The sequence below is a fragment of the Poeciliopsis prolifica genome, unplaced genomic scaffold (genome assembly GCF_027474105.1).
Source record: "Poeciliopsis prolifica strain line A6 unplaced genomic scaffold, Auburn_PproV2 SCAFFOLD031, whole genome shotgun sequence".
In the NCBI taxonomy this organism is placed as follows: Eukaryota; Metazoa; Chordata; class Actinopteri; order Cyprinodontiformes; family Poeciliidae; genus Poeciliopsis; species Poeciliopsis prolifica.
This window is the reverse complement of record NW_026562406.1, coordinates 2,538,563-2,566,345: the sequence shown is the minus strand read 5'-3', so window position 1 is coordinate 2,566,345 and position 27,783 is coordinate 2,538,563. Positions and strand designations below refer to the sequence as shown.

The window sequence follows — 27,783 nt, the reverse complement described above, 5'->3', positions numbered from 1 at the left end:
ATGATGTAAAATTTTATATCAAACAGGAATATATGCATTTACAGAATAAATGGGATTTTCAGTGATATTCTAATTTAACAGGAATGACCATATCTTCACGGGAAGTTCACAATTTCGGTGAACGTGCAGAAAACATCCTAGAGCGTTAAATTTTACTTTATTTTATTTTTTTTTGCCAAATTAAGAACACCAGATGTTAACAGTTGCTTGTTTATTGAGCCTCTACTTACATATGAACAACTATCGTTTAAGTGCTCTGTTCGGCATAACGGTCTCTATTCTCGCTTTCTATTGCGCTCCGACTTCCCTTTCAGAATCCGCCATCAGTCGTAAGAACACGTACACCGACGTGACAGTGATACAAATGATTTATCTACGCCCTACATAATACTCGTGGGTAAAAAGCGACACGGAGAACCGCAGGACAGTGCGGCGGCTGAAACGCAGGAGCTAACAGACATGAAGAAACGCCGTTTGTGCTTTTAACAAAGTCAGTCCCTCTGCGGAATGAACAGCGTTTTCTTTGTCCAAGAACCTTTTTCATATGTGTACATAAGAAATGATAAGCCGGCGCAAAATCTCACCAAGTATCTTTGGTTCGGTTTCTTAGAGTACCGAATAACATCGTAGTACACTTGAAATAAGACAAAGCTGTCTTCAAAGAAGCTTTTTAGCCAGAAACAGGAGTTTGCTTTGAGTCAATAATTTTTTTAATATTTATGAAAAAGCACTAGTTTTGAGTAAAATATCGGTCAGTGGAACAAAGACATTTTTACCATTTTATAAGTTGGAATTTGGGGAAAATTTTTAACTTTTAATATAAAAGTTATATAAAAATATTAACTTTTCATGTAATTTTTGCATTATAAGTTATACCTCAAGCTTTTTCATTAATATTAAATTACTGACTCGAATAAAGTTCCTACTTCTTGCCCTAAAGTCAGTTCATTCTTTATATTTCAAATCTAAGACATTTGCACTGGAAACTGGACCAAACATTCTTGGTAAGACTTTGTGTTTTTGCGGTGCAGAGTGGAGTTTGGAAAAGTCATTGTCAGAAAAAAAAAAAAAGAAAGTGCCACTAGTACAGAAATCCAGGTCTGGGTCAGCACAGTCTCGTCTCCCCGGCTCCTGGTCACATGTGGTTTGTCACGGAGCAGAGCCCCGTGGACAGACTCACGGACGGCTGGCCGTTCTTCAGCGCGCCTGACTCCCTGAAGGCTCCTGAAGCCGGCGGGGCAGCGCCCCCCGACACCTGGCTGCCCCACGGCCTCCACTCCGGCCTGAGCCTCTTGGGGCTGACGCTGCCTGCGGGGGGCCGTTTGCTCTCGAGCTTCGCCCCGACCGGTCCGTTCGTCTGCTCCAGGTGCTGGGCCGAGACCAGCGGCTGCCTGTCCTCCTCCTCGGAGATGGCGAACACCGGCACGCTGATGTGATGGCCCTCGCCTGGGAACTCCAGCCTCTTCCCGGCCGGCCCGCTCTCGACGTGGCACTGAGCGGAAGAGGAGGAGGAGGAAGAGCTGGAGGAGGGTGGGGAAGAAGAGCCAGGGCCGGTCTCCGAGGGGATGCAGCCCGGGGGGACGCCGCCCCCCTTCGGTGGATCTTTTGTTTCGGAGAGAAGGCCGAAACACGGCCCGGTGAAGCGGGAGCGGCGCAGGTTGCTGGTGGAGTTGAGGCGGCGTTGGCGCTGTGCGGGCTGCGTGAGGGGGTAGGAGGCGTTGCTGGCGGAGGAGTCAGAGACGATGCTGGTGTTCACCTGCGCCTCCAGGTGGGCGTTGGAGAACACCTTCCTGCTGTTGCTTTCTCTGCAGTCGGGGATCAAACCAGATGGCGTCTGAAATGAAATATTCGACGGGTTAGAAGATATGAAACCGGGCTCTCAGAATGTCAGTCGCTATAAAGCACGTGTAAAACTCAAATCCGGATCTTTACGGTTGTATTTCTCCATGACAGAAATGCAACCTTCAACGGTTGTGTGCTTAAATATTATTTTATCAATCAAACCAAAATGGCTTTTGCCTGTGTGATGCAAAATTGCATCAATCAGTTCCAATTCCACCATCGCTGAGATTCACAGAAATATACTTTTTTTTTGTCCTATTGCATCATTAAGAGCTTAATTTTCTGCAAGATAAAGTCAAAACTTTGGGTTTAATTGATGCTAGCCTAGCTACTAAATCAAACAAACCTGATGTTAATCGCCTGTGCATCGTTTGTGCTGCTAACGTAGCACATTCAGATACTGTGTCAACATTTAGCACCAATTTTATTTGAATTGGGTAATATGATGAGGCCGATTGAACCCTTGACCTTTAGATGTTCATTCATATCTTCAAACAAAAATCATTCTGCTGCACAAACACAGAACAGCACAAATTTGTTTGATTTCATAAATGCGGACGAGGCTGGTTGACCTTCTACGACCTCCAGAAACTTGTATTAAAATCTTAAAAATGATCGCAGCAGCAACAAATTGCTGCACATTCTTATCATTAAGTAAGAACATTATTTAATTTACATGAAGCAAATTAGATAATATCCAAGCATCGTCTAATCAATTGCAGACACTATTTGTTAACATTTTAATAGTTTCTTAGTGGGTTTTAAGAATCCGTTCGGGCTCAATCGGCCCTTTAAAAACACCCGCGACCGTGATGCGGCCCAAGGTGAAACCGAGTCTGGAGTAAAGAGGCGAGTACTGACGTTGTCCACCAGCTTGGTGAAGGGGCTGGTGGAGTTCCAGCTGCACCACTTCTTGTGAAGCTGCGGCAGCGGCGGCAGGAAGTCCTGGAAGGTGCGCACGCTCCAGGCTCTCGGCCGCGAGCAGACGCTCTCTTTGAGGGACCTGGCCCCGGCCGGCGAGGTGTCCGCTGAGGGCCAGTCGCGCGAGGGACCGGGTCCGGTGTCACTGTGCCGCAGGAACCTCTCCCGCTGCTAAGAAACACACCATGTGGCAGCCGTCAACTTGAATGCATCCTATTAAATTTGATGCCGTGAATCAACAGAAGGAAGACGACAGTAATGGAGTGGCGGAAAAGAGAGACGTGATTTTAAGCCCCTCTTTTTAATATTCAAATCAAAATCTGAAAAGTGTGGCGAACATTTGTTTTCAGGCCCATTTGCTTCGAGACGCCTGACTAAAATAAAATACTAATATTCTAAATATTTTAAAAATGAGGCACAGAAAAATCTACCAATTCATGGTCTCTTATCTGAACTAACGTCCAGACGAGTTTGCCATTTATCGCATCATTTATCGTGACAAATTTTTTTTTTTTAAATTTTATTTATTGTTGAATTTTTTTTTAAAACCTGTCCAGATTGTCAGTTTTAATAATTTCTCCGCTGTTTGTTCAATGACAATATCATTTCATATCAATAAAATTAAAACAATGTTTAAATGCAGTCACTGAGTGCAATTTACTGACACTTTTTCAATACACTGCATTGTGACATATTGCCTTTCATAGTTCATCTAAGTTAATTTTCTTTTTTGAAATATATATACGTATTTGTTTTGCACTTTTTCTTGCCTGCTTTTTCTGAACCTGCGACCTCTGCCTGCAGGGGATTCATGGATACCAAGCAACAGCAAGAAAGGAAGGAACAAGCTACGTGGCAAATAAATGAGCAGAGGTTAAAAGACAAGAGTTGCCCGAACACTGTAAACAAACAAATTAGAAATAAGGCTCAGCAGACAACATAAATAGCTTCCATATCAGAGACGGCATTATTATTCTGCACTCAACTGCAGCAGCAAGGTCGCTGACCTGCACCGGGCCGGACAGACCGTCAACAAATCAAGCACGCATCTCCGCTTGAGCAGCGACCGGCGATCTTTAACCGTCAAACCGTCGCCTGGAAAACTAAATTAGACCGAGATATGCCGGCGGTTTTCTTACCGCTGTCATCCTCTACGGTTTGGAATATAAAGAAGTCTGTTATTTCACACAGAAAACAGCTTTGCACCTGAACGCCTCCCAGCGCATTTAGTTATGTCTGATGCGTTAGCTGAAGCAAAGGTGCTGATCAGCTGAGACATTCATTTTTAATTGAGGGTAAAAAAATAAAATGTAAGAAAATTAAGCTGTTAGGAGAACATATAGGAATTTTGGAGTAATTTCCATTTCATCTGGAGCAAAGCTGCACTGCAAAAAAATTTAATTCAATCTCACCAAAACTTGGTTACATTTTCTAGTGCAAATGTCTGAAATCAGAGCAAACTAACTTACAACTAACTTTTTGGCAAGAAACAGGAGCTTGTTTCAAGTCAGTAATTCCTTAATATACATTAATACATTTTAATTTCTATAATTTTGACATTTCATAAAGTCCTGAAATGCAAAACCCCTGAGATGAAATAAAATCGGTCGCCGTGGCGTTTTGGTGCACATTACATGTTGCAGCTTTCCTGGAGCGGCTAAAAAAACCCAGTCAGCAAATTAAAAAGTGCAAAAGTTACTTCATCGATCTTGATCAGCCGGTTGCCCGTCGATCCGCACAGGACGGAGGCTTTGGTTGTTTCAGAGAGCACTAATCCTTCCCACGGAGTCTGCAGCGGCACAGCTTTGTCTAGACAAGAATTAGCGCGGGGCTTTAATTAAAACGTTCTTTTGCCCGGTAAAGCCCCGCAAACACAATGGCAACTTTTACATTTGACACGAGGCAAGAGATCAGCAACCCCAGTCAATCAAGAGATCGAGCTGGAAACATTTCAGGAGGAGGTTGGGGGGCAGTAAGGGGGCTCGGCACACACACACACACACACAGATTAGTAGAACCTCGAGCAACAAACCGTAGAATGCTGTCGAAACGAACCAGTTAGAGATTTTGTGGAAGCGTTTTTTTTTTTTCTTTTACACCAGCAAAAAAGATCAAATCAAAGCCGAAGCACTTAAAACACGGAAGTTAATGACCCTTGCACGAATGTCTACCTTCCAACTAACTTCCCCGCCCACTGATTATTTCTGCAATGCCTAAATGTTCTCATGTAACATTTACCAAACATTACTTACATGGTTTTCTGAATCGAGGACACACACACGGCCAGACCACACACTGTGTCAAAAGCGTGCAGCGGCACAACACAGCAACACACACACACACACACACACTTTGAGCTGGGAATCTGGCTCTGAAGATAATACTCCATTAGCCCAGGCTGCAGAAAAGCCTGCCAGTCCTTCAAAAAGCTGCCAGAGTTGTTTTATGCCAACTCTTATTCCAAAAGAGCACAAAAGAGAGCAAAAGGGGAAAAGAAGGCGCCTGCTTCCTCAAAACTCCTCCTCCTCCTCTTTTAATTATCCTCATGTCCCTTTCATGTCCTCATAGTTGACATAGTTTTAGATTGTACTTTTCAAGTAGGCCTACGTCAGAATAATCGTATCGGTCTTATTGGGAACATTGGCTCAGTTCAGACAACAAAAAAGAAAAGAAAGAAAAGCCAATGCTCTGCCACCTCCGATGTTCATTTGTTCTGGGAACTTTTCCAAATTAGCGGGTCGAAACACAGAACTTAGGGTTTGTGGGGGTTTTTTGTTTTGTTTTGTTTTTGTTTTTGCTCTCGTCCTCACAGCATCGACCTTTGAACCGGCGTGCAAAGCGAGGAATTCACAGCCGCATCGCGCCCCTGGTTAGCGGACAGCATTCAGCGCCACTCTCGTCATTTCACATCGGAGAACCAATGTTAGCGCGCTGGTGCTACGAGAGGAACGGGGTCAGGAGCTCAGGAAGAGCTACGGGGTCTCCTTCTCCTACACCGGCAACAAAAGTCAAGGGAAAAAAGCGTATTTTTATAGCTTTATGCTAACCGAAACTGAAGCTAATCGAAACTTAATGCTTCGGTTAGCTTGAGGCTAGCTTCAGGCTAACAACATATCAGAAGACTATTCTTTTATTTCCTATCCGTAGCCGCTCTGCCTTGGTAGAACAATTCTGTTGCTAATTAAAGACGTCTGAACACAGCAGTGGTTCATTAGCCAATTTCACCATCTGCTCTACTGATGAATTGTCAGAGTTGGGGCGTGGGTCGCCTTTATTTATTATTTTATTTTACTGAACTGACACGTGCCCAAATTTCGCGACACATCTCCATGTTAAGGTTGTCAAAGTCAAGCTAGCATAGCTGAACTACTTCCCTGTACCTCGCTGTTTTTAATTAAGACTTTTTCCTGACCTGTGAAAGGTGATAAGCTTGGACCTTGTTGTCTAGCTGTTATAGTATTGACAATTAAAACCAATGGTAGTCATTGCAGTATTTTGCACTCCAGCAGGGAGATGGAGGGCTTTGCAACGTGACTACAAGCTGCCTTGTGTCAGTCTATCAAATAAAATCCCCCCCAAAACACATTGACATCTGTGACCGTGGAAAAAAGTTCTGGAAAGTCTCACAGGGTGTGAACTGTTTCCGTAAGGTTCAATAGGCATCAATGTTAATATCCAACAGGTTCTTACAGCGTGGGGGTAGAAGAGCAGCCGGCTTGGGCAGGCCGCTGGTGATGCAATGAAAACCTCATCTGCACCGAGATCAAGTTCAGTCAAACCGCTGCAGTAGAGCTCCACGTCTGCCGTCTGGGGCACATCGCCTTCAGCAGCGTCTGCGGAAAGACAAAGTGCAAAACTGTCAGGCAACACAGCAGGGGCTTTGTGTCCACGCAGACACACTTTCACGGCCAGGAGGAAGCTTGTGATCTGCAGCATTTTTCTGTAAAGCGCTCTGCAGCCTGCGTCACCAAAGATGATGGCATTTGAAACAAAGCAGGAAGCTTATGAAGAAGGAGATCAGCCTTTTTGTTTAGTTGTCTCTTAACAATATTAACTGTTATTATGAGCGAAATTCTCAATACGTTGTAATAAAAGAGAGTAATCGTGCTGGCATTAGTTTAGCACTTCCTCAGGCCACTCTAAATGGAAACACTGTAAAAGACAAAAGGAAACAAAGGTAAATAGTTGGCAGTATTTAAAATTAGAAAGAGTTTTGCTGCGGTTCAGCAGCATATTTATTTGTTTGTTTATTTCATTCATTTACATGAATAGCTTAAAATCAACCCATTGTCACATGTTGACATGAACAAACGTTTTGAATGAAAAGGAGTCGTTTGAAGAAAAAAGAAACTTATATGGTCAACCCCTTCTCTCAAAAGTCAATCAAGCATCCACATATATCTTTAAACACACCACAGCCAATGTGTACAAATAAAGGTAGTAATAAAGAAAGAATATATATTTAATTTTCGCATCTGAATCAATACACTTCATTATTTATTTTAAGTATATTTTATTATTGTCATCAAAGTACAAATGGACCAACACTCTTTGGTGTCTTTAGACGGACTGTTCAACACATTTGTTCCAATGACAGAAATACAGAGCTCCACTTATTTAGTTCTCACTTTTTTTATTATTATTTTATTATTATTTTATCGCTGATCTTCTCAAGTTATAAATGCCATCTCTTTTAGTAAATCCATTTTGCAAACATGTTTGTAATACACTGTTATATATTTTGCAGACTATAATAGTGCACTAAGTCGTGACCTTCCAGTCGAAATTGAAGGTCAGTGGATTTTGTTGGATCTCTGTGACGGTTTCTGCATGTATTTTTGCAAAAAATAAAAAAGGCAGCCACTTGCACATGCTTCACAGGTTGACCCGCAGAAAGTTCAGTTTGAACAATCCCATACAAAAAGCTTTTGCTGCACTCGACTGTCACAGATCCAGCTGCTCAAAACGTTTTGATTACTGCTCTACCTGAAGATATGGACGAGTTTAGGCAAGTACAACCAAGGATAGTTTCTGCTATACCCGACTGGCATGTTCTCTTGTCTTTCTTATGTTGTGAATGGTTAAGAGAAACGGAATCATGCGTTGCTTCATATTAATACCCGCGGGAGGTCAGCAAGTAAGGGATTATTATACGGGTCAATTTAAAAAATAATAATAATAATACAGAGGAATAAATAAATAGTTCTGTAACTTTTATTTTCTAAAATTGCTGTGATGCTAAACCTTTGGGTCAGCTGATTTTTGTTAAAAACGGCTGGGCTTTTCTTCTTTTAAAGTGAGATTAATAACAACGGAATGATTTCATTTTAGGATTATGACACATGTTTGGCAGATGTGTGAATAACCCCCTGGCACTTCACAAGTGGAGAACTTGTTGAAAGAGCAAGGAAAAGGCAGCATGTAAATCAGAATCCATTCCCACGCAGCCAAGCTGATAGATCTGCTTCCCCGCCCTGCGTGGAGGATACACTCTAACGTCTGACGGAGCACAATGACCACATGAAAAGATTTATATCCTCGATGGTGTTATTATCGTTCGTGAAATATTCCAGCCAAAAGTGGCGTGAATAAATCCACATCCACAGAAGCTTTGCTTTTGAAGGGCCCTCGGCTCGTTTCAGCGGTATTACTGACGCATTCCGGGGTTGAATTTAAATAAATAGCTGAGCGGGGCAGTTGCTCAGTCATTGAGGAATTCACTTTGTGGGAATACATGGATCTGTGTAGGTGTGTCACCTCCCAACCTGAACGGGGCTGGTTGCTGTGGGTGTCCTGCTCTGCGGTCGACTCCGGACCGGCTTGATTCTCAGCCATCAGCTGGAGCTCACTGATCTCGGCGGCAACGCTCTGGGCTCCCTCCGCGACCTGCAACATACAATGCAAGCAGATTATTCATCACATCAATGCTTGAAACACATTGGGTGTTGTGTTAAAGTCCCACAAAAAAATATCTATAAAAAACAGAAAAACATGAAAATCTTGGAAAGTATAGCTTCACTGTGGATCTGACAATTTCCAACTTGACTGGCCAAGTTGGAAAGTAAATTTAGACTTTTTTTTCCCCAATCGGTAACACACTTGTCGCAACACTCTTCAGTGTGGAAGTCGTTACTAATGCAACCAATCACCCTGGATTCCTGTTATGTTATCAGTTAGCTGGCGAACAACTTGATACAGGCAGATTATTTTGGAAATGTTAGCGGCAGCATCTACAGGACATTCTTATGAGTACAGCAATGGTTTTGAAATTGGTCTCATTGGGTTGGTTTTGGACTTCATCTCACTTCCTTCAACGTCTTGATCTCATCTCGGCCGGACTTGACTACAACTCTGACGAGAACGTCGCGACAGAAAGAAGATTTTTGGCTTTACAAAGTTTGGAGATCGGATATTGATCGGATTGGTACTCATCTCTTGTTTTTGCTCTTGCTATGTTGTTTTCACCATCAAGACAAGTTAGGTTGGACGTCTTGAATGACTCTGCCTCATGATTTGAGATCATTTGTTCACACTTAGTTTATGACGTGAAAAAATTATGATTTTTACCCTTCAAGCAAAAATAATTATTTCTTTTTTTAATCAGCTGGTTATAACCAAGTTTTCCGTTGACTGAAGATTTGAAAAAAAAAAAAAAAATGAGTCAAAGTCTAATTTCCGCTACAACAACACAGATAAGGATAATAAGGCTGTAAAGCAGGCTTTGCAAATGTTACCAAACAGCCTTTGTTGTAAATCTGTGACCTGGAGTGAACCTCCGCTGGTTCGCCTCAGGGGGGAGTGGGCGAGGCAGAGCCACAGAAGCAAGGCGGCGTTGACCCTCGGTAACGAAAATATATTAAAAGAAATGTCCGGTGAGCCCGGATAAACCTCCATTTCCAGAGGAATGTCTGACAAATGAACCAGACAGCAGAGACAAGAAGGCAGGTAGGGGATAAGTCTCATGCGGAGAAACAAGCGGGGAGGAACGAGGAGAAGCAGACGTATTTAAACAGGGACCAGCATCTGATCCTTCTTATAAACAGAGTCTTTAGATAAAGACGATCCACTTGAAAATATTACGAGAACATTTTTAGCTTATAAAGAGAAATAGATTTGTCAATAGCAAACAATCTCTAAATCTTGTTTCTATTTTTTTTTCTTTTTTTTTTTTGGTTTTTGTGAAATTCCGTGCCAGACTCGTAGGCATCCCGCAAATTCTTTCACCACACGAACAGCGATGGAAAAAGAAAAACAACAGGCGCCTTGACGTCAGAGATTTAAACAAGACAAGGTCCACCTCTCACTCCCTATGGAGTCTCTAATAATCAGCGCTTAATATGGAGCCCCTGACTCCAATTTTATGGATTTAACAGTCTGGGGTTGTTTCCCTCTCACCTCCCTCCCCCCCACACACACACACAAACACACGCACACAGACAGTTCAGCTAAACTGTTAGCTTTGTGCATCATGTCTTTCCAGCACCAAATTTTCAAAAGAATAAAATGCCAAACAGAGAGGATGTTCAGGGAAAAAAAAAAACATTTTGTTTCTGTACCTCAGAGTTGGTGGATGTGCAGGAACTGGCTCTTTTTGGACACAGTTTGGGTCTGGAAAACAAACAAAAAAAAATAACCATAATCAATTCAAGTGCTAATTAAAGACAGATCAGTGTGAGAAAGCCCTTTTTCCATGAAGCTGCTGCTGAGGAAAAAACATTCTGATGTTTGCAATTTGACCAGAAATGTGAAAATGGACACAGTTCCATGTAGCTGTGCTGAAATGGGATCTTTCTGACAATATAATTACATCCATTAACTTTTAGTATAACTCCTGCATACCTGTGGCGATCTGACTCGGTATTTGCTCTGTTGTGGCCCTGAATAATGAAGCAAGATGCACCGCAAAAAACTTGATTTCTCACAAACGCTCCAGTCGTCTCCAGCCGTTCCTGTAATGGCTGTTGCTGAGCTGTCGTTGCATTTTTTCGCTGGTAGGAATTTAAAACTTTGTGATGCGTGATAACAAGCCCTAACCCGGGCTCTCCATCACCAATAAAGGAAGGCCGGCATTATTCCAACATTTGCCTTGACTTAAACCCATTTTTTGACATGTTACAACCACAAGCTTGGGGATTCTGTGTGATAGACCAACACTAAGTAGTGTATAATTGGAAAGTGGAAGGAAAGCAACACGTTTTTCCCCTGTAGTCTGTGTTTGTAATCAAACCCCTGAGTCGGTGAGTCCTACATTTAGAGACTGAATTCTTCCAGTTTTTCTCAGCTAAACAGAATAAGCTTCATCAAACTCGACCGACGGAGTTTATAAACATCCTGTTTGCCCTGGACTTGAATGGACCATTCCAGTAACGGAATGCTAACATTGCGCTGCAACCAACTGGGAATGCAAACTCTCAATGGACGACTGACTAACTGTTGGTTCATGGTTTATTAGGTTGAAATTAGTTCCAATCGATTGACTCAAAACGTCCACTTCCACCTTCATTCACTGTTGCAGTTTGCCCGTCGTCCAGCAGAGGGCGCTGGACGACGCACTGACTTGGATCCAGAATTAAGCTCTGTCCAGTTTCTAGATACTTGCGTCTCCTGACAGGTCTTCAAGCGTTTTCCTGCATTTAACTGGAAAATGCAGTCTTCCCATAATTTCTTCCCATAATTTGCCCGCGCAGCGTTTTTCATGCAGGCCACAAAGTTACATTTTGAATTTACCTAACTAGAACATATTTTCCCCTGTTTGCTTTGTCCCCCACATGGATAGTGGCAAACTTCAAACAAGACTTCTTGTGGCCATTCGTCAACATTCGCTTTCTTGTTGTCACGAAAGGGCAGATATATGGAGTGCGAGGCCAATAGTTGTCCTGCCAACTTAAACTGCGGATCGCAGCAGCTGCTCTAGATTCACTGTAGGGCCTCTCGTCTGCTTTACTGATTGATGCTCTCCATGTCCAGCCCTGTCAGATAAGGCGATCCATCGTTTCTCAGGCCACTTTCCGTCGTGCTGTTCTTTTTCCATTTGGATTGAGCAGGGCAATGTTCGAATTGCATTTCATAGCCTAATCGTGCGTTAAGCCTCTCCATGACTTTCACCGCGACCTGTCTGCTTGGCCTTCATGTCCATCGTTAGCCTCTGACAGCCTCAAACCTCTGACGTCCTTACATAGTAGCCGGGTTTATGCTGAGATTGAGTTACACACATGTGGAGTCTGCCCACTAATTTGCCGGAAACTGACGGTGCTTGAATGTGCTGGGTTTAATTTTGTGGTATCAGAGTAAACTAGGTTGACTTTTCAGAAGTATTTAAAAAATATATATATTTTTTTTAAATGTGGCAGAACCCAGGAGTCTTTCCTTCTTCACAATCGCCCACCACGTCGTGTTGCTCTGTCATATCAAAACATCTATAAAATACACTGATGGTTGTTGAAAAATGTGAAAAACATCTCCTCGAAACACATGGCCATTGTTATTGATATTCTTAAAAGATGGAGTACCTTGTCAGTCTTTTCTGGACTATTTGTCGAACTTTCCTCCACGTTTTGAGATCTATTTGACCCAGTGAAGTATGAAATACGTAGGCATGTAGGCTCTTATTAAAAGAGAATATCACAGCTGAGTGAGTTCATTACCTGTCACCAGTAAATGGAGAGCAACCCCTGTGGATACCCTCGTCCACCTCCGGCTGTTTCCTAACGATTTTCACCTTTGAAAGTGAACTCAGTGCTACTTAAAACCTGCATGATTGTGCCTGACTAGCCTGGCTTGGTGCCAGCTGTTTCAGTGAAATCGTATAAATTAATAGGGAACATCAGGAGGGAAAACAAAAGCAAAACAACAACAAAAAAAGCAGCTACTGAGCTTCTGCGTCTGGAGTTGTGTATCGACGGGTGTTCGTGCATCCGCGTTTGTGGTGTTGCTATACACATTGCCTTTTTATGGAACACGTGTTTCTAATTTTACTGGCCTTATAAAGTGAGAGCCTGCAGAGTTGTTGTGCTTGCAGAGGGACCGACGTACCAAGCTGCTCAAATTCTTTCAGAAAGTTGAGGATTAATACAGACACAAATGTAAAACCCTTCCAGAGGTTCAGACCCATCCGTAGCAAGGGGGTAAAACAATCAGCTCGTCAGAACGGATAGTATTACGTTTTCTTAAGATTAGCGCCACTTATTTGGGGCTGGGAACAAATGTAATTTACACCTTTATAGCAGTCTTTGAATGGCACTGCGACCAAACTCACACTGGGCTCTGCCTCTCCCGGTCGTCCCCTAGACGCTCAGTTACCCGCCCTTTGCTTTCATCCTGCCTTTCAGGTTTTGTGGCGCTGGAATTGATGCCAGGTGCTGCACCTTGTATGCCCTCTCGGTGTTTGGTGAGAAAAGCCGACATCAAGGAAGACGCACCGCCACAGCCAAAGCCAGCTAATCACCAAAGGTCGCCGCATCAGGCACCGAGGCGCCCAGCTGAGTCAACATTACAGGGACGCGACGACGCAGGCCAGAGTTTGTGCGTTTGCTGCCGAGCTACGCAGCAGGAGATGCAGGAGTTCAGGTCTTGGGAATTTCTCTCTGGGTTATATCGCTGTGTTCAATTTGCCACATACGTCAGAGCTCTGACCTGAGAGAGACATCGTATCAGTGAATCTAGAGTAAAAAAACAAAAACAAACAAAAAACCAGCAGGTTCTGCTGTCTTGTTGCTAGCATCCTCGTTTGATGCTAGAAATGGCTGTAAACAACAAAAACAATGTTTTATAAAAGAAGTTTACTGAGATGCAACCCATCAGAAGTACGGACGAACAATTGGTTCTTCACTTTTACCACATTTTAAATGCATGGCAGCCACATTGGATAGTAAACTCTCACTTTCCATGCAGGGATTTTACTGCGTTCGATGTTCTCTTTGACTTTTTCGATTTGGAAATCGAAGCTCTGGAGAACAAACGGAACTAGAATATTAACTGAGGCCTCATGTATTGGTTTTGAATTTGCTTTTGGGTTTTGACTCCTTCCAAGATAACATATTTATATTAAATGAAAGCAAAGTTTTCATTTAAAAAAAAACAAACAAAAGTGGTTTATTATTTCACATTAAGCTAGTATAGAGGCTCCAGTTACTCATCTTCCAAGGCACAAACTTGCCAATGTTTAATGAAAACTGCGAAAAATGTTTAGACAGTGAATCTCTGCACCTTCCAGTATCAAACACAAATCACAGACTGATTTAAGATCAACTAGCTGTTCCATTAAGCCTTTTTCTAGGAACCATTTTCAGTGGTTTAAATTGTGTGGCTGCTTCTGTTACCTGAAAATGATGCAGAGTACAGTCGTGAGTATCAGAGCGAAGAAAGCGGCTCCGCTCACAGCGGCAAGAAGGGAGTCCACCTTGCCGCCTGATGGGGACGTGGCTCGTTGGTCCTCTCCCGGCTCAGTCAGGTTGTGGTAGTGGAACAGAAGCGCGAATCCGCGTCCCCAGTGGGTGGTGGTGATCAGCTCCATGATGACCTCCACCATCTCTTGGCTTGAGCCAAAAACCAGCTGGCTGCTGGGAGGGCGGTTGGACCCGCAGAACCTAGAAGAAAAGGTGATGAGGTCTGAGATGTAGAGGACGTCGTGGGGGCAGGCGTCAAGGATGGACTGCTGAGTTTCAGGGCTCACAGGAGGAGTTCCTGTGGAGGGCGGTGAGCCATACGTGGTGTCCTCCACAACCGCGCTTGGGCTCAAAGTGGGACTGAGATTTTCATTTGAGGGAGAGGCAGAGACGGAGCTGTTGATCTCGTCTGCAGGTGGCGCAGCACCAGGTAGGAGAAGGAGGGAAGAAGGGGCCAATGAAGACTGAATAGAAGAAAGGTCTGCAGATCTTTTGGCAGAATTTGTAACTTTGGCAATCTCGATTTTTGTAGACTGTTCCTGGACCACGACTTGATTAGGTACGCCATCTCGGGGAGTCTTTAGAAGATCCCCTGCACTCTGAAACGCTGGTTTTGCGGCTGCCGACAAGCTTCCGTCAGCGGATAAGCCAGTAGGCGTGACCTTCCCTCTTTCCTCTGCTGCTGCCTCTTCGTCTTCTTCTTCAAAATTAGAGAAAGCAGAGTACTGAGCTTCGGAATCGTGGCTTTCGAACACGTCAAAGTCAAATATCTCCAGAACAAGCTGGTAATCGACTGGAACAACAAACTGCCAAACACAGTGAGTCCCAGAGGAGTAGTTGTAGGGGAAGCCAGGAGACAAAATGAGGCCCTGAACGTCCACCACATCCACCTTGGCACCGCAGTCAAAGTACACCTGCAAAACATAACAAACACAAGTCATTTTGCTTTTTCCCGGCGGTAAGAAGATCACATTTCCACTTCAGTCTGCAGTAAATCTTCCAAAAAAGATATCTGTGTTAGCATCATTGTTAAAAATGAGCAAAGCAAGTTTAGATCTGATAACAACTGACTATAGAACTGTGCTACAAAAGAAATTCACAGGACAATGAAACTGATAAGACAACCCAGTGAACATTGAACAAAGTGGCAACCCCAGTGACTCTTCAAGGGATAGCCGCCACGGAGACCTGTTCTTCGTTATCTTTTTAATCTCGTTGGAATTTCAAGAGTCAAAACGTCACTGACAGCCTGGGCATGTTCCCACAACAACTAAGAAATTGGTTTGTTCAGTCAAAGTGGCAAGAACAGAAAATGTTTGTTCTGGTCAGCACATTTTGTGCTTTCTGAGAATCTCAAGTGCAGGAAATCTTCACGGCTCCCTTCATAGGGCTTATTTCTGGCCATGCACACAACAGCTGTCGGGACGCCACATGAGAAAAGAGCTTGTCCACATCGTGTCCCAAGGACTTCCAGACCAGAGCCGCTAAATAATAATAATGTCATTCTTGTCCTACAACTTTGGGCTTCTCGGTTCTTGTAGAATGGATGCAGGACTTTAGGTAGTCAGGCACCAACATAAAGGCAATTATAAAAGTCCAACCACAAGAAGAGACAGGTGACCTTTTCAAGAGCATTAAATAAATGCACCATTAATCTTCACAATTACACATAACTGAAAAACGCGAGTTTTAAAGACAGAATGCAGAGTTCAAAATCCTGTCGAGGTTTCCAGGAAAGGGCACGCATGACCGCTCACAGGGTCAAGTTCATAATTATAAGTTCAAAACAAAACAGGACTTCCTTCTACTTTGTCTTTATTTGATTTTCATTTAGTTTTATCTATTCTTAGAAATTCAGAAAATGTTTCAAAATGGTTTTCAAAGGTGTTTTAGCATTATGCTACATTCATAAATATAAATATATTTGTCATCTGCATAGCGATGAAACAAAATGTGACGGGGCATTTAAAAAAAATGCTTATTCAAATAAAATAAATTGGATAAAAAAAAACAGAACAGGTGCAAATACGGACTCCTGAGGTACACCAAATGAGAGAGGAGTTTCTCAGGAGACTGTGTCTTATTCCGTGGCAGCAAAAATTCTGTCAATCGATTACGACTTAAATCTCTGCAATGTTGCTCCTTTCATCTGTGGATAAGAAATAAACCCTTTGTCTCCTGCATCAAACGTTGATATCTCAATACGCCAAGGTGGTAGGACTCCATGACGTAGTAAAAGGTCATTTATCACTTTGAAAAGTGTCATTTCTGCATTTACTACACTAAAAACGTCCAGTCATATCATGCTGATCTACAAACTGCAAGCGCAAAAGAAATAAATAAATAAAAGAACATTTAGAAATTGGTATGAAATTAGATTACACCGACTGTCTGGATTGAGATTGTGTATTTTCAGGAAAGGATTCAGTAAAATATCTCTAAAATCAGCCACAACATGCCCACACTGACGATTAATATTAACAAACAGATAAAACATTCATCCCATTATGTGACGTAGATAAATTAATAAGTGAAATGGGACGGTGTTAAAGCCAAGTAGGAAAAGCACACACTCCCAAATCGATGTGAAACAATGTTGTTGTTTTGTTTTTGTTTTTTGTTGCCTTTTAAAAATTTAAACGAGATTCTCATAATCTCCTATTATTTCTGCCCTACAAGTACAACCGTTAAACGATGTGATTTTGTATACTCGCGAACTTGAAATGAGTGTTCTATTGGAAATTCGACCAAATGGCGATCAATGACATTGATCTGATAAAACGGAATGAGGCCAGAGGTAAATGCATCACGTGAGAGCCGTCGTCTTGATTTGCTCACTCACATGAACCATCTTGGAGTTGAACTATTCACCTCTGGCTGCGCAGCGAAAGCCTGTGTACTGCCTGTGTGGCTGGCCTTGGTGACCTTTGGGGGCATTCCTTCAAACCCCACTGGCAGTAATTCTTCCCAGGTGTATGGAGATTTAAAAGGGACCCTGGCCCTAAGCATAGGCAGATGTTTATTGGTCCGGGGAGCTGAAAACCAGACCTTTGTAGGGGAGCTGTGTGTTTATGAGGCTTTCTGTTCACCTCGGTTCTTTACTGTGGGAAAGCCCCAGACGAGGAGACCCCCCTCCCTCGCCAGACAGGTAACAAACCCAACACCCTGCAGCAACACTTGCGTTCGAGACAGGAAGAAAAGTAGACGGGGCTGCTCTGCAGTTCCACAAAAAATGTTCTTGTTGCTCTGAAATTGAAGCTTGGACGGGTTTTTTTATTTGTTTGTTTGTTTTTTCCCCCTCAACATACGTCCCGCTAATGGGCAGATGGAGGAATAGGCTAGTTTGTTGAGAGTTCTCAATATGCTACCTTTTTTTTTCTGCTCCTGCCTCATTGTTTGTGAATTATAAGCTAATAATTATGTACAAACTTCCATCAAAAATACAACCAGGAGCTACTCAACATATTAACTTAATTACCTGATCGTTTGTTAGCACATTTATAAAAACATATGTTTGGGATTAAGACGATGCTAAACAGGAGTTTGATCAGCAATATTAAACAAGTCAAAATTGTGTATCCGGAAATCTGAGCGGTCATTGCCAAACTTATCTGAGTTCATCATAGTTCGGCTAAAAAGATTTTTTAAAATTTTTTAAAAAATTATTTCAATGAGGTCCGACCTCATAAAGAAATGCGTGAAAATTAAGCATCACTTAACAGCAAAGTGAAAGGAAAACGACAGACAGTTCTGCACATCGTGGTGTGAAACTGTGTTTCAGACCTTCAAGGTCAATACTTTCCAAATCCACCTCCCACTGCACCTGCTGCTGTTGGTGTGTGAACATTGTGGAGCATCCAAACATCGCCCACTTTTGATTCCTTTAATCGTAATAATCATAAATGCTTTACCTTCCACTCGGCCATGAAAGTCAAAATGATCAAATGCAGCTTTTCCCACCTGAGCTGTGTATCTCTGCAGCTCCCTTAGAGCTACCAGGGACCTCTTGGCTGTTTTATGCTCTTTTCATTTTCGGATGACGAAGTAAGGCAAGGCTTTAATATTGATTTATAACCCGGATTTAAAACGTCTTCGTAGCTTCATCTGTGATTGGTCTGCTGTGATCCTGGGTCTTTGTGATGCCCGTTTGTTTAGGAGTGTTCTTCAAATGTGGTCGGATTGTCTTATGAAAATCACACTATGCTGTAAGTCGATCTCAAAGTGTTTTATTTCACAAACCTCGGCCTGGAGACACGGCAAGCTGTAAGTGGAATGTTTGAGCAAAATGATCTCGTACTGAACTACAGCCTCTGACCAACTTACGCGCAATGGAAGCACAGGCATTCAAAGTTGCGAGGTGGGTCTTGGTGAAGGCATATTTGTTAGCTCCAACTGACTTTCCAAGAGTTGCAATGGGAACGTGTGCGGCTGAGCAGCTGCAGAAATTTAACCAGCTTACTTCCCTTACGTACTTTGCGAATCACATTTAAAAACAGATGCACCGTTGGGGTAGATGACCCCGCCGTCTCTGGCATAAGGGCTGTATTAAAACTGGTGAAATGAAACAATTTCCGACTTTGAAAAGGAAGCACATTGATGTCGAGGTACTTCTTTGGAACGGACACTTAAATGCAATTACATTAGCTCTTGGCATGCTTCGCCTTCGCTGCCAGAGCGCCGGAAACGATCGTTACACGGAACGAATGGCGTTCATGCTGAGGTCGGGGAGGGTAAGCTGATTTAGGTGTTTGCACAACACCTAAATCAGGTTTCCCTCATTGCGCAGAATTGCGCAATGATGGAAACCACTGTGAATTATTATGGTGGAAAGGAAGGACAAAATGCTGCTTGTTGGATTAAAACAGAAAGCAACAACAACAAAACAAACGGGCAGCTTTTGTCAACAAAAAGAAATAGCAGATGGTCAACCAGATAAGAAGAGGCTGTAAATATTGCAGAGCCGGGAGTGGGTACTGGTGAAAAGACAGCTGTGTCAGTGATGAGACCACCTCATTTCTCCCTGGCTGGGAGGTCCTCTGCTCACTGGGACGTACATGGTAGACTACACATGAAAGGACTCTGAAGTGCCACAGTGGTGAGTGGAAATGGGGCATTCTTATAATGCCAAACATCTCAGTTCTGTTACATCACAGGCCATTCCACTGGCAGGCCGCTAATTATTCCAGGATGCCTTTTCTCATGGCAAAACAATGAGGCCGCAGTGCTGTTTTAGTGAGCCACTCCACAAATGGGCAGGCCGGCTGCATCATATTTTAATGAAGTGATGCTAATAAGTTGCAAGCTGGACCTTTATGTAAGAACCAGCTAGGGCGCTTGTGTCCCGGTTAAGCTGGAGGCAGCAGGTGGGTTCCTGGGCAGGGGAAGGTCAGAGGTCAGAGGACATGATGGCCTGAAACAATTTGGCAGCATTGACTTTAAAATACTGTTGCTACTTTAAAATACTGTTGCTACTTTATAAATCATTAGTATGAAAATGTAATAGCGATCTGCAGCCGTCGGATCATCCATCCAGACCTCTGAGGTCTGCTCTGCATCCCCAGAAGCAGAACCAAACATGGAGAAGGAGCTTTCGGCTTCTACGCACCACAAATCTGAAACAAATGTCCGGAAAACTCCCAAGCAGTTTTTTTTTGCTTGTTTGCTTTTTTTTTTTAACCTTTACATCTTGTCAAACACTTAAGCTGGAGGTATACTGTATATGTTTGATAATTGCTATGACAGCAAATATAAATCATTTTCTATGAGTTTGGAGTTTGACTATGTTTCTGATTGAAATCAAAAATAGTTTCTGTTTAAGATCAGAAACTATTTCAATCAGACATAGTTCTGGTTTCACTTCTGCTTTCAACTGCAGGTCATTAAAACACCTGGACCAGCGCTTCACATGTAAACAACCCTCTACCTTACAACTGAGACCATCAAGCTGTCCTGTTTGCTGCACCAAGCTTTTTTCTTGTTTTTTTTTTTTTTTTTTTTTTTGCAATTACCCAGGACTGGTGACGCTGCCGTGAAAACTCTGCAACATGAGCTACCTTCTGCTGAAATACTGTCAGCGTGCAAGCACACGCACACGCACGCCGTCAGACCAGCCTTCATGCACAAACACTCTCAAACTGGCTCACAAACAGGCAGGCAGGCCCCTGTAAGGGGGCAGGAATCCTCAGCAGCCCTGTTTACTAGAGGAGAAGAGTGACGCCGCCTCACAGGCTTTCGCTTCAGAAAGCGCGATCCACGCTGGAGGCATTGCAATCATCCACGATATGTGGGAGAAGCAGCCGCAAGAAGCAGCATCAATGTGGCAGAATAAAAAACAAGACATAGACTTTCTAGATTCACCTTTTCAGTTTGACGAGGGTCGGTGTAAAATCCTGGACGCAAATGGCAAATGTCATTTTTGTCATTTTGTTCACATTTTTTGATGAACCAAAATATCGTCCAAGACCGAAACTAATTTTGTAATGAAATCCTCAGAGAGGACAAAAAAAAATTCCTGAAAAATAAATAAATAAGAGGAATTATGCAATTATGCGAATGTAGCAAAATTACGACTGCCTCTAATTCAAGTTTAGGAAAAAACATTTCTCCTTGGAGTTCAACAAACATGTGGGAATTTCCCTAGTTATTCAAAGAAACCTTACAAGTTCTCCTGAAGACGGGCGTACAAGAGAAGTCCTTAGAGACGAGGAAAGAAAAACTCAATTCTCTCATGAAGTTTCTTGTGTTTGGGACAGACACAGCTACCGTTCAAAAAAACAAACACACACACACACACACACACACAAAAGTTTGGGTTTAGTTTTGGATTTTTTGGCACAGCTGCAAGCAGACTCTCTGATAGGAGAGGAGCTCCCTGAGGTCCCTCTGCACTACTGCGGAAAGGCGCTGATGCTGCGCTCTGGGTTTTTATCACATCAGTCCATTCCACAGTAGGTTTTCCAACAAGATCCGTGTAAAGGCTCAAATTTAGCACCGGATCATAACGGACTTGTAAAAAGACCTCTCCGAACCCAAAACAACAGGCCCGCTCCACATAACAGTAGTGGCCGCGGAACGATGGTCGTCGCTGGACGCATGGAGGAAACCGTAAATGGCTGCTGCTGCGCTCGTAAACGGGCGAGCGAGAGAAGAAGCCCTCCTTTCCATGTCTGTGGTTTGAAAGCTATTAACATATTTTCTCATAAAAATAAAAAAAACTAGCTGCTGCAGCTGTGGTCGTTGTTAAGCGAGTCTGTGGGACTCTGTGGTGAATCCTGACCTCCTCTCCGCAGTGGTAAAAAAAAAAAAAAAACTGTTTTAAGAAATAATTCAAAATTTTGTTTGATTTCCAGTGAATGCCTTTAACTATAATTACAGGTTTACACAGCGCAGTAGGAGAGCCTGGCTTGGCTCAATTCCCAAAAGTAATAGTCTGAAATATTTTTTTTAAAGCTACTTTTTTGAGCTTTACATCATGCTACAATGTTATCCACTCATCAAAAACACACCTGAGGTGTCGCTTTGATTCTTTCAAGCATGTTTGCATTCAGCTGCACAAAACGCTCGAGAGCTGCCTTTAAGGACGAAGCTCTTCTTCAGTGCTGCAGTTTCCAAGCTTCAGAGCTTCTGCCTCAGCGCTGCTTTCAGCTCCTTCAGACTAGTCAGCAGCAATTAGCAAAACATCTGGTGAAATTGTGCATCTTCCAGAAGAATTCAGACCCACGCAACTTTTTGCTTTCGTAACATCAGAACCACAAATTTAAATCTGCTATGTTGGAATTTGTCGTACGGATAAAATAGAACATTTTGCACATAAGCCAAAATGTTCTACATCGCTGCCGTCTAACCAGAACACGACAGCAACGCTCAGCAATGCTCTGGCTTAAGAATCATAATTTTTTTATGTAGAAAATTTGATTTACGGTTTTCATAAATTTTTGTTCCTCACTTCACAAACGACAGAAAAACTCTCAAAAACCGGCTTTTATTACAATCATTTTTTAATGTGAGTTGACCTGGATTATCAAAGTCGTAATAATTGGAAGCCATTAAAAAAAAAACGCTCATCAATCAGGACGGTAGCTATCAATTAAACGCACCACGACGATGCAGTTTTATCCCAGCCCTTTCAAAGCTTAAAATACTTTGCATGTTGGTTCCGATTAAGGAGATCGGCAAGTTGGCCGATTCCTCTCCTTGACCTTTATTCGGGACATCGGAGCAGGCGGTACACGTTGAACCAATGACTAATTCCGAGCTGCAAAATGAGATAAAAATGGTCTGCGAGCTCCACAGTTACTTCCTGCCCCAAACAGATGCATCACTGATACAGCATAATCCCCGGTCTGCCGTAAATGGTGGGTGTTGTCAATCGATGTTGCGTTGATGCACGTCACTGGCAAAGCTAATTGTTTGGGAACCGTTCAGAACAATTTGCACTGGAAGCACCATCTTCTCTGTGCGTCTGCTGGTGTTTGAGGATAGAGGCAGATAAGCCAGCCAGCGATCTTCTGAATTCCTGTCCGCTCTGACGCGGCTGGTCGATTTTATCCCAACCTCTGAGTTGCAGCTAACTTTTCACATATTCCTCTTAAAGTGTCAATTAGAAAAAGCATTCATACAGAATGTTTTATACCTCAACACCTGTCTGCGTTTACAAAACCTTGGACCGCTGAAGCCAATTTGTTGCGCTGAAATTTTTTCCATAGCATGCAACTGATGCTCTCTTAAAAAGGTTTGACACCTGCTGCAATTAAACTAATAAGCACAGACAGACTCCACGTACTGATACGGAAGCCTTCTTTATTTTTTTAGGGGTTTTTCTCGTCATATTGGCCTTTACTGCGGCGGAGGGTCAGCGGGTTGGGAACTTGTGACGGCCACGTCCAGGGCTGAGGCCTCCATGCGTGGGTCACATGCTGCGCCGCTGCCGCTCCCAGTTCAATTCAACAACTTCCAGTGAAGGCGGGTGCTTTCACTGGATTTTAGATGTGGTCGTAATGGAACAAAGCGTGACAGAAGACAATTACCGTGGCAGCGGATGTCAGAAAGATTTAATGGCACACCGTGGACCAACGAGTCAGTGGATTTTTCAGTGGAACATTACTTAAAAATTTTTGTAAAAAAAAAAAAAACGGGACACAATTCGCTCATTTTTCAAAGAGCATATCAAAAGTATCCAAAGTTGAAATACCCAGAGGCAATGCTACTCGACATGCTACTTGACATGCTATTGACGAACCCTGTCTTTGGCTGAGCAGAGATGGGGAGGAGGTGCAGCACTAAGTGCCAAGATGGTTTCCATCGTGCATATTAAGGTGCTTTTGGTGTTTGAACTGTTAAAAGTGTTTGTAGAAAGCGTCGCATGCATTTGCATTTGCGGATTTCAATTGTTCGCGGTCCGCTGTGCATAACCCAGAGTTTATTCATTCATCTTGTCATGGAAATAAGAGAAAATAAATGGCCGAACCATCTGCGACCATTCATTAACGAAGGCTTGATATGTTGCCACAGAAAAGGTGTGCTACTCATACTTAGCGTTAGGCCTGTCACAATAATCAATATATCAGTCAATGGCATGATAAATTAAAACATACTCAATATTTTCCACTGGCATGACTTATCATTTACCTCTTTTTTTCTCACTTTCTAGCAAACACTGGATGATAAAAGTCTCCAGTTTGGTGCTTTTTTTTTTTTTTGAAGGACAATTTACAACAATATTATCGTGTATCGCAATAACTTCTGGTACAATTTATCATCCAGCGAAACTGGTTACCGTGACAGGCCTACTTAGCGTTATGCAACAGATTTAAATGTTCTGGCTTGCAGGGCTGCTCTCTCAAAAAGTTGGAAGGAAAACTCCTGGAGAAAGAAACCAGGGCTTTTGCACAATCTCCTGCTCATTTGAAACCCTCCGATCACTCAGCTGGTGACCGGAAGCTCGTTCTAATCAGACCCCGGCGGATCTCAGCTACTTATGCTTTCGCTGATAATACAGGCTGCAGCAATACATCCTGTGAGCAGCCCACGCATATCCTCACCGCACAAGTCTTTTCAGGGTGAGCTAGGAAGGCAGCCTGTAATTTGTAAGATTGGGACAACAAACTTAATCCGCCACTCATAATAGCCCCACCTGGCTGAACACGCCTAAAGGGAGAACACAGGCAGCCGCAAACCCTTTTTCCTATCTTTTACTGGCATCAGTGATGACAAAGTAAAGCCGTGACAAAGGAAATGATAGAATTGCTCGTACGTGATGACCACCCACCTTTAAACGGTTGAGGAAAGAGCTGTATGCTGGAGGCTGACGCACCAACATACAGTGCAGATGATCAATGTCAGACGTGTTGCGAGTGGAAATTGTTCATCACATCTTTGTGCCACACAGAAGTTAACAAAAGACTAGTTCAAACAGGAGAAAAACAAACAGTGGCCTGTGGGGGATTTGCTGTAATCGGTCAGGATGTTCTCCTGGCCCGATCCCAGGCGTTGGGACCGATGAAAGCTTTTTTATTTTTTTGAGAGATTGAAATTAAGAGTCCCTGAAGAAGCTCAGCACTCATCCACTGCTGACCTCGCGTCCGGGATCAAGCAATTCAGCTACTTTTATGCAAGGAGAACTTCACAAAAATAAAGTCAGACAGAAAATTAATGGTGTGACAAATCAGGGATCTTCTCTCTCACTTCGATATTTTCTGCTTTCAAAGTTGCCAATGATGTTCAGTACAAAGGAGGGACAGCCGGCTGTGCCCACACGTCTCCATTTCTCTAGTTTTTTTTTTCTTTCTTTTTTTCAACAAAAGAAAAAAAAAATCATTGTTGAATTTTGCTCTGCTTTAATGTCCAAAATAAAGTTCTGAGTTTCTTCATCACAAGAACAACTCTCACCGTCTCTGTCAGTAAAAGTCTGGATTGTTAGTTTTACCATTTTCTCCAATATTGGTTCAATGAAAGTATCAATAAATTCAATGTCTGGTGTCCTAAAGACTTGAATTACAAATGGATGTTTTTCCAAGAAAAGTATTTGTTTGTGGAATGTGGCTGCTGTGTCGTACAGTCAGAGCCATACAGTCACCTAAAAAAAAAAGTTCTTATCACTTTAATTATCATTATAGCAAAAATATTGTGGTAAAACTTGAAGCTCCCGCCCCCATCTGTAGAATCAAGATGTCATTTAATTTCTTCATCAAAGATCTGACTATTTATCACCATATTGCATATTTTTAAATAATTTCGCTCTGCACCGGTGACAAAGAAAAAAATAAAATAAATCAATAGTCCTCGCATTGTAGCTGGATTTTATTTGTGCCCATTTCTAGAACAACAAACACAAAACCTCAAGCTGTACTTGTGGGGGTGGGCCCCTTTTTGTCCAGTTCCCACTTCAGTCCACTGACACTCGATGACATGTTTAGCTGTTGACGGGCTGTGTGGACATATTGTCTTATAATTCACCAGAAGAATAAGTGAATCCACTGTTCACTTGTCCCACAACTCACTTCAATTAGTAATGAATGCCTGCCTCATTCCATCTCAAATAAAACCTTCCGAAACACAAAGCGGAGCACTAAAACAAAGATCAAATTCACTCTGCTGCCACCAAAGAGCTGAATTGTGGACCGACCGCCTCTGTTGCTCTCAGGGGGATAGAATAAATTCCAAGCTTATTTATGCTGTTCCAAAAATCAACTTAATACAAAAGGGGAACAGAGGACAAAGCCATCATTTACCATGCCCCCTCAGGCAGATAATTGCAAAGATAGTGTGCACCCTATGCACGCGGGGACTAAAGCGGTAGATGCAAACAATTTGATACACCGACGGTTTACTGCAGCCCAGTTCTGAGAAGTTTGCCGCAGAGCCGACCTGTTCCAAAAGCGGAAGAGGATGACTCCTGACAGATGGAAGGCACGGGTCTTCCTCCGCTCCCAATGACCTAAAAATATGTGTGTCAAAGGTAAAGCTCCTTAAAGTTAGACATCAGACACAGGACTCAGTCTTCTATAAAGAAAGAGTCAGCTGAGGAAGTTCAAAAAGTACTTTAAAGTCTATATATATATATATATATATATATATATATATATATATATATATATATATATATATATATTTGCTATTTAAAATCTGAAAAGTTAGGTTTGTTTTCTTACTCTGCTACCCTTAAATCAAACCCAGTGCAACCAGCTGTCATCAGAATGAACTTATCTTAGAAATCCACTCATCATTTTCTTCCACTTTGCAGCTGCGCAGGGACTTGCGTTGGTCTACCGCATAAAATATATTTAAGTCTGCTTTTGTGGCGACCTCGAACCCTTTCTATGGCGGCACCGGGACTTCTCTGCACTCACACCCCATTCAGCCAGACTGGAATACAAGAGCCTTGACAGGATCCAAGCAAAAGCCAAAGCATGCTCAACAAAGCTGACCTGTCTACACATTATATAATGTCAGGGGCAAAGCGTGGGATTATACACTGAGTGAAAACATAGAGCATGAGGTGAACATACTCCCAATGTGGTTCTCATTTCAGCAGTTTGGACTCTGCATGCCATTCTCCAACCCTGAGCTGTGCAGGAGCGTCAAAGCACGCCTGTGCCATCAAAACAAGCCCTGGAAGCCGCGCTGCATGCAATGAGCGACGTGGAAGTTCAGCTTAGAAATAAAACTGAAAAAACATAAATAAATAAATAAAAATAATAATTAAAAAAAACAGAAATTGGATGGTGAAGTGGAGCAGATCTGCTTGAATCGAGATGAGTAAATAAGTCTGATTCTTTTCTTTCTTGTAACGCTGTCAAACAGGCACATGCGTGTTTCCTGCTCGACAATCAGCAAAAGTCAGGAGGCGACACAAAGTAACGCAGGCTGAATCATTTTAAACACACACACATAAACACTTTGCAATGTCAAATTGCACAATGCGTGAGCTTGTTTGCAGCAGTTCGCATGTGGTCAGTGGCAGCAGTGAACATGCTGATGACGCAATATCTGCACATCATGTATAAAATTGATCCCAAATGAAACATACAGTAGTTAGTTTGTTTGTTTGGGGGGGACAGTGAAGCGTGTTCATGAATGACCTTTTTCCTTCTTGTTCTTCTTCTTCTTCACTTTCTATTTTTTTATTTAGTTTTTCTTAAATGCATAAACAAACGTCACAAACGTCAAACTCACTTTCTGCGCGAAACATCCCGCAACGAGGAGCAGACACGCCGTCAGTGAAGCGGGCGACGGAACGGGAGTCATCTTCCTCCAACTCTTCTTCTTCTTCTTCTATTTTTTTTTTTTTTTTTTTTTTTTTTTTGCCGTTTCTCCAACGCGACGCACCAGCGACCGGGCGACCGGCGTCCCCACGCTCCTCTCTGCCTCCCTCTCGGTCACCTGGAGTGTCGGGGGCGCGCTTCCATCGCTCACGGACCAACCGGAGACCCCCGGAGCGGAGCGGCCACCCTGCCTCCCCAAGCGCTCCGACTGTCAAACAACACGCCTCCTCTTCCTCCTCCTCCTCCTCCTCGCTTTGTCCGCTGCTAAATGTGTCTTATTGTTATTACTGTTATCAGCTCATTCAAGAGTATTAATTGCTTAAATTATGCTGAACGCAAACGAGCCGAAGGTTTGAGCGTAATCTGTCTCTTAC

At 42.8% G+C, this 27,783-nt stretch overlaps 1 protein-coding gene across 3 annotated transcripts; it reads right to left on the bottom strand.

Annotated features, from left to right (window-relative positions):
- Positions 1 to 196: 196 nt before the first annotated feature.
- Positions 197 to 27,783, bottom strand: si:dkey-112e17.1 (uncharacterized). Of its 3 annotated transcripts, none has more exons than XM_055050691.1 (7): positions 27,321 to 27,783; positions 14,082 to 15,061; positions 10,320 to 10,371; positions 8,529 to 8,649; positions 6,454 to 6,596; positions 2,704 to 2,934; positions 197 to 1,834 (listed from the first exon to the last, which is right to left on the bottom strand). In XM_055050691.1, exons 1-7 carry the CDS (start codon positions 27,390 to 27,392, stop codon positions 1,136 to 1,138), a joined length of 2,298 nt encoding a protein of 765 aa, XP_054906666.1. In that variant the 5' UTR covers positions 27,393 to 27,783; the 3' UTR covers positions 197 to 1,135. The 3 variants fall into 3 exon arrangements, with proteins under 3 accessions (XP_054906666.1, XP_054906667.1, XP_054906668.1); XM_055050692.1 differs by having other exon boundaries at positions 2,704 to 2,931; XM_055050693.1 differs by lacking the exon at positions 27,321 to 27,783 and having other exon boundaries at positions 14,082 to 14,348; positions 14,435 to 14,572.

Bases quoted from the DNA above. Each gene is read 5' to 3' on its own strand.
- si:dkey-112e17.1 (XM_055050691.1), bottom strand. From the start codon at position 27,392: ATGACTCCCGTTCCGTCGCCCGCTTCACTGACGGCGTGTCTGCTCCTC. The intron at 8,650-10,319 runs GTACAGAAACAA...TGTATGTTGCAG, and splicing joins GCACATCCACCAACTCTGAG to GTCGCGGAGGGAGCCCAGAG. The intron at 6,597-8,528 runs GTTGGGAGGTGA...GTCTTTCCGCAG, and splicing joins CAGCAACCAGCCCCGTTCAG to ACGCTGCTGAAGGCGATGTG.